Raw genomic sequence first — 11,607 nt, forward strand, 5'->3', positions numbered from 1 at the left:
ATTATTTTATTCAAAACATATTTGAGTTTTCCCCCTTATTATTTTTTCATTGACTTTACTAGTAGCTCCTACAATGGATGGTTCTTTTTTCCCCCCTCAAGATTCTTCAGAATATTTTGTTTTAGGTTCTACAAAGTCTTTTTTTTTTGTTAAATTATAACTTAAAGTTTACTTTATAATTTTAATCACTTTATTAAAATAGATGGAAGATGGATTTCTGTTTGGGGTATATATGAGAAATACTGATTAAGTAAACTAATATTAAATATTGAATATTAAAATTATTATGTGACAACTGGTCCATATCATTTATCGTACAATGAAAACATGTTGGCACTTTCCGTAGTTTAAATACAGGAGCGAAAATAATAATAATTTATTTCAATAATTGACACCATGGCATTTCTGTGTGGAGTTTGCATGTTCTCCAGTGTTTGCATGGGTTTCCTCTGGGTGCTCCGGTTTCCCCCACAGTCCAAAGACATGCGGTATAGTTGAATTGAATAAACTAAATTGGATGTAGTTTGTGTGTGTGTATGTATGTTTCCCAGTACTGGGTTGCAGCTAGAAGGGCATCCACTGTGTAAAACATATGTTGGATAAGTCGGCAGTTCATTTCGCTGAGGTGACCTCTCATGAATAAAGGGACTACGCCGAAGAAAAATGAATGAACGAAAACATACATTGGCAAATGAAGGAACGAAAATCATAACTTATTTAAATGATTGACACCAAGGTAATCATAGCAGTATACAAATGACAAATAATGTCATCTGCTAATTAAGTATAGCAAGAAAAAAATGAAAGCTTAATTAGTGGAGCCAATTTTAAATAAAGCATCAGCAGAGGCCTTGCATTTTATTTTTTGTTTGTATACAAACAAAGGATGCTTCACAGAGGACATGCTAGTGTTGCCAAGTCCACTTATTAAAAGCTTAGTGAACCAGTTTATTGAGTTAAAGCGTGCAGATGCAGGTCACAATATTTTACAATTAAGTTTATTATTTCTTTTGAATAAATTGTGTGGGATTAAGTTTAATATTGGCTTGCACTTATTAGCATTTTCTTCTAGCAATATCTGGCATCAACATTAAGCGTTACCTCAAAGGTTTCTTGCACCACAAATACAAAAGTGAGACAAATGTTACATGCTTGAAGTTCATAACATTAGATTAAACTATTAGCTCCTGTACAATCTGCCTAGTTTTTTGTTTGTTCTATTACCTGCATTTTTCTGGCGTTAATTCAGTTGTTCAATATGGTCCTCTCCAATTATGTGTGTACTGAATAACATAAACGGAACTGAATTCATCTGCAGGATGCATGTAGCCATAATGTAATGCTAAATACATGTCTGCCCTTATGCTATTAGGTAAATCTCAAAACTAAATTTTTTTTAAAAAGTGTGAAATAACAATTGGTAAGGTTTCATTTTTGAATGTAACAGGATATAAATGATGAAAAGCCTAATTCTATAAAACACTGGTGGATTCCTGTCAGTAAAGAGAGGATGTAAATTAGTAATATCTAGGTTGCTTAAAACCACAAACTAAGCCGGATAAAGCATCTTGAGAACTGTCAGTGGATTTATTTGTGCATGCTTAAGAGAATGATCGAAATTTTCTAAATTTCCTTATTAATGCAGTGAAATATCTGTCTTCAATAACATAACAAAACCTGTTTTTCTGTTCAATTTCTTGCTGTTACATGAGTCAAAAAATGTAAGAATCCCTAGACGTGACAAATTTGTTTAAAAATGCATTCAGTAGATGTGACCTAATTTTTCGAACAAATTATAAAAGTGCTCAGTCCCTAAAGCCAACAATCTGCCAAATGTTTTAAATTACACTTAATTTAGATAATTCGGATTTGATAATTGGCCAATTATTTCATCACTTGAACATAAACTACAATCATAAAACACCAGAATACTTGGTTTAAACTCGCTATAAAAGTAACAATTAAAGTAGACTGGTTATGTCTGCGATACGTTTCATAACAGTCTTCGTTTACTTGTTTACTATTTGATGTATACAGGCTAAATTGTGACAATGACTTTTAAACTTGTCAGTGGCACTGACTTTTAAAACACACAGTCACCGATGAAAGCCACATTAGAATCAGACTTAGACAAGAAATCGTTCCTGATGTTGCATTGCTGTAAACTGGATAAGCAAAAGATAAACTCTGAGCTTGATGCTAACACTACTTCACGCAAATATCAAAGCTTACCATGCATCTCTTTACATAAATAAAATCACAAAATTGTGAAACACCAATATAGTTTAAACAGAACTAATCGCATATACACAACATCACATTTTTATGGTGCATGCATCCTAATATTTCCTCTGAAAACCAAATGCTTAATTAAATAGCATAATCCAAAAAACATATAAAAAAAACAGAAGAAAAAAAGATCACATGGTTCTCTAATGTCTAGACTAGAAGGCAACAGGAAACCGTCTCTTTGACAGGAAGAAAAGTCAGGTCAAGCTGTAAAACTTATGCAGCATTGTAATTTGAGGATCAGATTTTTTTAGACTGATAGCAAAATAGCACCTTCTTTAGCCATCATTACCCAATTTAAAAACAATAAAGAGGTGCTTAAGAATGCGACCTTGAACAGGACTCTCAGCTTCATAAAAATAGCACATTCAAATCACAGCCATCTTTTCAAATAAGCAGGATACTAAAATGCATACGCAATACTTTCAAGAGCATTCGTGACAAACAAAAAAATGACTCACTAAAGCTTGAATGCGTTATTCTGCTTGTAAAATTTTTGCTTAGTGCATAAACTTAACAATAAAATGATGTGCATGCAATGCTTTAATAAAAGAAGAATATTAATATAGCAAACACTCAACTAAAGCAACACATTTCATCTACATATAATCCTACTATAGACAGGTAGTGGTCAGTTTAAGTGTTGTTAAAAGTGCAAAAGCACTGCAGTGCACCCAAGTTGTGCTGACCTACTTTTGATCAATACTTTTCCTTTAACTTTACAGCCTTCATAGTCCACATTAGAGCGCATAAAAGAACTCCTAATAAATGTATTCAAGTCAAGAAATCAAAGCATGTACTGAAACACTATTTAAGAGATTTAATTATTTTTGAAAATATCAACTGAAATAATAGTTAATTTTAAAGATTTTGCAAAAAGAACTAACAGTTTTTTTTACTTCATGCTTTTAAAATATAAGAGATTAATACCATTGTGCTTTTAATAGGTATAGTTAAATGTAAAATAACATTAAATAATAAAACATATATCTTTAAAACATGTTGATAATGCAATATTTTCTACATGAATAATACAAATTAAACAGAAAAAAATAAATAAATTTCTACATAAATAATAAAAAATAAATAGATAAAAATAAATAAGTAAATACATTTCTACACGAAGATTAAAAATGTAATAAATCAAAATAAGTAAATATATTTCTACATGAATAATAAAAAGTAATAAATAAAAATAAGTAAATAAGTTTCTACTTGAATATTAATATTAAATAAAAATAAGTAAATGCTTTTACACTTATAAAAATAATGAAATGAATAAAAAAATAAACTAAATACATTTCTACATGTATATTATTTAAATAAAAACTAAATACAGTTTCTACATGAAAAATAAAAATAAGTAAATACTTTTCTATATTAATAATAATAATATTTAAATAATTTAAAAAATAATGAATACTGCATGAATAAAACTAATTAAATAAGTAAATACATATCTACATGAATAATAGATAAATAAATAAGTAATATGTTTCTACATGAACAATACTAATTAAATAAATAAGTAAGTACATTTCTACACGAATAATAATAATTAAATAAAAAAGTAAATAAAGGTTCTACAAGAATTATAGAAATTAATTAAATAAAAAATAAATAAGTACATTTAAATTATTATTATTAAATATACAAAATGTAATAAGTAAATACGTTTCTACATTAATAATAATAACTAAACAAATAAAATAAAGTAAATACATTTCTACATGAATAATAATAATAATAAAAAACAAATAAATACGGTTTCTACATGAATAATTAAAATTAATTAAAAGTAAATATGTTTCTACGTGAATAATACTAATTAAGTAAGCTTCTACATTAATAAAAAATTAAATAAACAAAATTAAATAAGTAAATATGTTTTTACATGGATAAAAAGATTTAAACAAACAAATTAAATAACTGAATATGTTTCTATATGAATAATACTAATTAAATAAATAAGTAAATACATTTCTACATGACTAATAATAATTAAATAAATAAAAAATAAATAAGTAATTACGTTTCTACATGTTTAATATACAAAATAAGTACGATTAAAAGCAATTTTATGGCATGTAAAGAATGTTTAAAAGATGTTAAAGCTTTCGTAAACAATTAGGTGAACATATTTTAAGATTACTTCTGCAAAATATATAAATATAATTAAATTTTATATAACATGCTACACTGTAAAAAAAAATGCCCATACTTTTCACTGTAAAATGCAAAAGAGTGGTGGTAAAAAACTGTAAATTACAAAACATGAAATTACTGTTAATACAGAAAAACTTGGTACTTTTTACATGATTGTTTTTCTAAAATTATATTATTTTAAAAGCCCTTAAAACAATGGTAAAGTACAAAGAAACACTAAAAGTCACTGTATTTTCTACAGATGCATGTTTTTCAAACAGTAAATCACAATGATACAGTCTGGAATATGCGTGTATTTATATAGTACTGCCAATTTAAGCCTGTACTAGTTAAACCCAGAAACGTAATTGCATTGTTTTTGCATAGCACATTGATGTACATTTCATTATCTTCCTTGTCTCTTATCAATGTAAAACCAACATCAAATGGTTATTGAATGAACAAAGTATTAATATGCATTGCAAAAAAACACCCACAGTGTGCCAGGCCAAGTGCTTTTTTCTTTTCTCAGGCAGCTCCGCCAAAATTCACCGGATGCACCAGATAGTAAATAATTGACCTGAAAAAATGCCCATCACTGAAATGACTGGAATCTGTAACTCAAAAGGCCAGTTACCTAAGAGACATACTTTCCAGATGAGCCCCTAAATTCCAGTCACGTTTCTCTCTGCTGGGGAAGCGGAGGGAGGGGGCGACTGTCACGAGACCAAGCAAACTGACAGCAGATTTAGGTTACACGTTTTAGCAAGAATTAATAGCCCGGCAGTCTTATTACACTGGCCGCCTTTGTTTCCTATTGTTTATATCCTAGTTATGCAAAGCTTTATTGATCGAATCAGGATGAAGAGAGAAAGCAACGCCTGAAGAAGAGGAGGGCATCACAGCTCTGGCCTACAAGTGTGCGGAGTTTGACCTACATATTACACAACCGTCACGTTACAAGGTCACGTTACAAGAAATCAGAGCAGATCAGGCAGCACTATGACCTCACAATGCTAATGATTCACATTTACGTCACAACAACATGCAGTTTCACTCATTAAACAGGGGACTGAATTCACTTGGGAGAAAGCTTCAGTATTAGATGGTAGATTTGTGAACTCCAAAAATAAAAAACCTGATTGTCAAAGTGCGCAGAGTATAACTATACACAGAATAAAGCTTTAAAAGCAGAACAAGATTCTAAACATTAGATCTCATTTATAAAGTGTGGCAAGTTTTGTGGCAATCATTCGTATTTTACTAAAATCGATGAAGGCATAAAGTAATTTGATGAGTTATATTTATTTGGTTAACTGTTTATTTAATATACAGCCATGATCATTAGCATTAATGCCTATTATCCTCAAAACATTAGAGTTGTACTGATGCAGTAAAGGCTCTAAATGACTAAATGTTTAATTTAAAACATGACTACATAATTATTAGCTCTTTTTACGCAAAATAATAAGCAATGTTTTAGACGTCCATATTATTTTTAGACCAATTTTACAGATGTTTCAACTTCAGTATAAGAAATAAGTATTTGGTGGGAAATCTTTACTTTCAAACCATAACAACTGAAAACAATTGTAATTCTGACCAATTCTTATTTTATAAAAAAAAACTCTGATTTTTGGAAGAAATGTTATAACATATTCGTAGAATAAAACATACAGTTGTCAGCAGTTGTCCATTTTGAAAATGGATATTTTTTTATCTATTTCTTAGTGAATATAGGCAATGAACTTTCATAGATTTAACCAAATTTACTAAACAAATATTTATAAAAATAATATTTTAGTCACCAAAGATATTCAGAAATTGAAAGATAATACAATTAAATCAAGCTAAATAGTGCAAAAATGTTTTAAAATTTCAACAATTTTTCATTTGTTTTTGCTTCTCTTGATTTTTTCTCCTTTTTAAATGTATATTTATTATTTTTCTAAAACATTTAAGTGTATTTTTATTGGACCATTATCATAAATTATTTTATTTGATAGGCTTCAGTATTGACTAATCAAATGTTTCCGCACATATATAACGTTGTATCGCTTCCTATTACATATGCTTAGAAATGTATACAAATAATTGTGTTTGTGTGTCTTAAAAGATTCAAAATAACAACAACCCTAAATGAACCGGAATAATTAACAGATGAATCATACTCGCAAACAAAAACCGCAGCATTCTTTTTCATAACCACCGCAATGCAAAGGTAAACACAATAAATCAACATGTTTTTCCTGAAGATTTACTTCAAAACGTCGATAGTTTAAAATAAATCGCCACAAACCAAATTTAAATAGTTAAAATACAGAACAAAAGGATAAAACAAACCCAAGACATTTAAACTAACGTTAGCATAATAATAACTAGCCGCAATGACCGAACGTGGCGGCAAAACAAGTCTTACAAAGGCCTTGCAAAAACAACTACAGCAGAGCTTTTCTACAGTTAAAAGCGACTGCCAGGCAAATTTATGACTAAATGTGTGCTTTAACCGCAGCGGTAAAGCTTGAAAAGTGCCCCAGCCAGCGCACAGTTCCGACGCGCCTGTGCTCGGGTTTGCTCGAGTTCGCTCTACTGAACTACTGACCTACTTTCAGTGCGCAAACCAATCAGCGGGGAACACCGAGTGCTCCCTCTCCTCCGCCCGGCGCAACGCGCAATCCACACCAGCCCTGTTCGCGTCGACCGGAGCATTCCCGGGAGGACGAGTCGTTTTTTGTTTGAAGCGACGAGTTACCTGTGTTTTCCCCCGTCGCTCCGTCACCGCCGCCAGCCGCTGTGTTCCTCGACGACATGGCTGGAGCCGGTACGCCGCGGCCCAGGGCTCCGATGCCGCATGTGGAGAACGAAGGCGGCGGTAGTTATTTGCAAAAGAGGGGGGAGAAAGAAGAGAGGAAAGGTAAAGGCGGAAGGTGGGGGGGCGGCGAGGCCTGTGTAATTGCTTTAATTTTTTTTCTTTACAACTAACTGAATTGGGAGGGTGGGCTGAGCGTAAAAACGTGCAAGGAGAGGACACGATGGAAGCAGGACAGTGGTTGAAATCCGGGGAAACGCGGAAGAAGACGACGCGCAATCTCCTCCTACCATCATCAACACCGCCTTCTCCTGTCCGCTCCCTCACGTTACTAACCTAGTAAGTCACGCGATATGTTATGCAAGCCGAGAAAAAATGCGGTCACGGATGCGATGGCGGTATGCGGTGCTGAAGTGAACGAGCGCCGGACGGATGGACGGTCGTCCTTTCAATTGTAGCAATGCAACTCGAGCAGAGCGCGTTCAGTTCCTGCAATATCAGATGTAGGTTTAAACTAGAAATGTTTGTTATATTGAGGTATTTGGTGAATGTGTACCAGTAACATTGCTGGGATAATTTTAATTAAACAAGTAGGTTAGTTAGGCCTATTATATTTATGTGAATGTGTCTGGATAGTTTTGCTTTAATGAATTAAATAATAAATTTGAAATACTTGTTTTGTGTCAACGTCTTGTTTCCATCTTTGACTAAAGCAAATCGAAAAGATTGGAAATGACCTTACTTTCAATATAAGAAATAAGTCTAAATAAGCTTGTTAATAATAGCCTTTACAGTTCATTCTTTTTAAAAGTATATAAAACTAGAATAGGCCTACTATTTCAGTCATTTCCCTCCAGCAATTTACTCTTTATATTTATTGCTTCAAATGTTGTTATAATAAATTTGACAGTTTGAACTGGCATTTGACCTTATCAGCTTAAAACACTGTGGTCTAAAGATACTGAATTGACGTTATCTTGGTCAGTGGTAAATCTCAAATATGATCACCCTCACGCAAATCCTAATTCACTATCATAAAAGTCATCTGTTTTCTTGGATAAAGAATCAATATACATCATTTGTTTGAATCTTTTAATCTGAAATACATTTTGGATTAGATATTGATTATTTTAGATGTATTATTATTATAATTTTATACAATTATACACAGTATTACTTTGATCTTATGTTATTTGTTTGCTTCTTTAAGTATATGTTTTTAATAATTTGAACTACCGGTCAAAAGTTTGGGGTCAGTTTTTTACCCATGTTTTTTTGAAGAAAATTATTCGGATCATTTCCCAGAGATGGGTTGCGACTGAAAGGGCATCCGCTGCTAAAAAACAAGCTGGATAAGTTGGCGGTTCATTCCGCTGTGGCGACCCCGGATTAATAAAGGGACTAAGCTGAAAATGAAGGAATGAATATTCTGTTCATCAAAAAATGTTAAATTGTTAAATATTTTATTACAATTGAAAATAACTGCTTTTTGTATTGTAGGTAGTTTCAAATGAAATGATCACAATTATTACTGATTTTATTGCTATTACCATTAATAAAAGTAATAATAATAACAATAATATTAATTAATATTACAGTGATTTCTGAAGGATTATGTGTCTGAAGACTGGAGTAATGAAGCTGAAAATTCATCTTTAAAAGCACTGAATAAATTATTACATGAAATTATAAACTACTTTTGAACAGTTATTTAACAGTGCAATAACATTTCACAATTTCACAGTTTGTACTGTATTTTTAATGAAATAAATGCAGCCTTGGCGAGCAGGAGAAGCTTATTTTAAAACATTTAAAAATCCTACAGACCCCAAACTTTTGACCAGAAGTGCATTATGTATATTTCAAGACAAATAAAAAATAATAAAATAAAAAAAAACCAATATAAAATTATTAATAAAAAATATGTTTGCCAATTTAAGACTTTTAAAAGCTTTTTTTTTTAAAGCATTTGCGGCCCCCTGGATGACCACAGTTTGAAAACCCCTCTAGGACTTCAAAACAATGATTGTTTAAGAGATGTTTGCAGGTTTTGATTGTTGAAACCATAAACTCGTCTTCTATAGCCAGAAAACAACTTTCACAACCAAGACTTAGTTTGTCAGCCTGTGTTTGAAACGGTTGAGTAGCCAACTCTGAACGAAAACATAAGCACTAGCGCCTTCTGCTGGACAAGTGTTGCATATGTTGATGCCAAGAAAACTCCTGGAAATTTCTAGCAAATTACTAATTCACTCACTGTCCTTCATAAATCTTAATTTTTACTACACGGATAATCTGTATGAATGAAAGCATTTTTATATAAAGAGTGACTTTTACATAGTATGTTTAGGACAGAGGAAGCCTGAATACAAATTATTTTACATCCTCTATTGTCTCGATCCACCATACATTTTACTTTTACATGAAAAAAATTGGCAGCCTCATTGTTTCAAAGCAACTCAGCAAGCGCAGGAGTCAGATATTTGCCAAATGTTAGTTTTTAGTTTCTATTTGGTTGTTGTATGTTTTTTGTGTAATGATGTTCAAGGAAAGTTTTAGATTTTTAAACATTTTTTACTTTTTAAAATTACAAAATAAAGTTAATAAAGTTAACCAAGTACTGCAGTGAGGTTATTTTTAAATGACTTAAAATATAATGTTTCCTAATAGTAAAACATTTTCAGAACATTCTGGGAATCAATCAATCAATCAATCAATCAATCAATCAATCAATAAAAAAAAAAATATATATATATATATATATATATATATATATATATATATATATATATATATATATATATATATATATATATATATATATGCTAGTTCAATATTGCACTCAGTTTTTTGCTTTTTCTGGGAAACAAACCCAAGACAACAAATGCTTCAATTGAATTCATCAAACCAAATTTAATCCACTAGCAGATGTTACTGGGCAGCAAAGATTTGATGTCCTGAAACTGCATTAACACAAGAAACATGACACTGTAAAAATGTTTATTAACAGCTGTATAACTAATGGAAATTGTTCTTGAATCATGCTGCTTTATTTAAGTTTATTTATACATTTATGTTGCATTATGGATCTTTATCTCTGTTCTATTACTTTTGATTTTAAAACAAATTTATGCAGCTTAAGTGTCCTTTAATGAACATTTTGGAAGTCCAAAATACAATATATTGTCAGGGTATATGGTGCAACAATTTTGCTGCCAGTGTTGTGTGTTTATGGGTACTGTAAAAATAAAAAATGTATGTTTTTTGTAAATGTAAATTGTCAAGACTAAGAAATTTAGTTTATGGGATAAAAATAACCTGCCTGACAGCTGCACACTGGCTCCTATTAACCACTAGATGTCCCTCTATTCTTTAAAAACAAATTTCAATTGGACAAGCAGATCATTCATTCTTTCATTTTCCTTCAGCTAGTCCTTTTATTCACCAGGGGTCACCACAGCAGAATGAACCGCCAACTTATTCAGCATATGTTTTATGCAGCGGATACCCTTCTATGCTGCAACCCAGTACTGGGAAACATCCATACACACACACACACACACACACACACACACACACACACACACACACCTACACATACACATACAGCCAATTTCATTCATTAATTTTTTTTTTGGCTTAGTCCCTTTATTAATCAGGGACCATCACAGCGGAATGAGCCGTCAACTTATCCATCATATGCTTTACATAGCGGATGCCTATCCAGCCTCAACCCAACACTGGGAAACACCCACATTCATACACTACAGCCAATTCAGCTAATTCAATTCAACTATACAGTACCACATGTCTGGAGCGGAGCACCCAGAGGAAACCCATGTGAAACGGGGAAAACATGCAAACTCTGATTATCTATATCCATATATTTTTGCCAATAAAGACCAAACATTGATATGTCAAAAAATCAGATAAATAAATGAAAATACATGCTGGAATAAAACAGTGGAGTAATTTAAAAAGTGTAATAAAATATTTTTTCCCCTGCCTAATGAGTACTCTTGTGGCGGAACCAATAACAATAATATAAAATAAAACAGGACCTGTTTAGATCTTAGTCCTCAGTTTAAAAAGATGTGATACGTGAATTGAACTACAATGACCACAGTGTACGAGTGTGTGAGTGAGAGTCTATGAGTGTTTCCCAGTGTATGGAGTGCAGCTGGAAGGATGCATAAAACATTAGCCAAGGTAGTTAGCGGTTAATTAAACTACCACTGATAAATCAGGGACTAAGCTGAAAAGAAAATGAATGAATGAATGGCAGTAGTTAACACAACACCACAGTGTAGTTCGAGGTTTTTCAAAATAGGGTCTGGGGACCCCCAGATGGCCACAAGTGGGCG

General features: G+C 31.8%; 1 protein-coding gene across 3 annotated transcripts in view; it reads right to left on the reverse strand.

Moving 5' to 3' along the window:
• Positions 1-7,553, reverse strand: part of bmal2 (basic helix-loop-helix ARNT like 2) — a 40,178-nt gene extending 32,625 nt beyond the window's left edge. Inside the window, exons 1-2 of one of the 3 annotated variants that reach the window (XM_087292639.1) lie at positions 7,418-7,546; positions 7,187-7,281 (exon numbers count right to left, since the gene is read on the reverse strand). In XM_087292639.1, the coding sequence (XP_087148765.1) occupies positions 7,187-7,281; positions 7,418-7,539 (217 nt within the window). In that variant the 5' untranslated portion in view covers positions 7,540-7,546. 3 annotated transcript variants of the gene reach the window in all.
• Between the last annotated feature and the right edge of the window lie 4,054 nt (positions 7,554-11,607).

This window comes from Danio rerio, chromosome 18 (genome assembly GCF_052040795.2).
Source record: "Danio rerio strain M-AB ecotype USA chromosome 18, GRCz13ab, whole genome shotgun sequence".
NCBI lineage: Eukaryota > Metazoa > Chordata > Actinopteri > Cypriniformes > Danionidae > Danio > Danio rerio.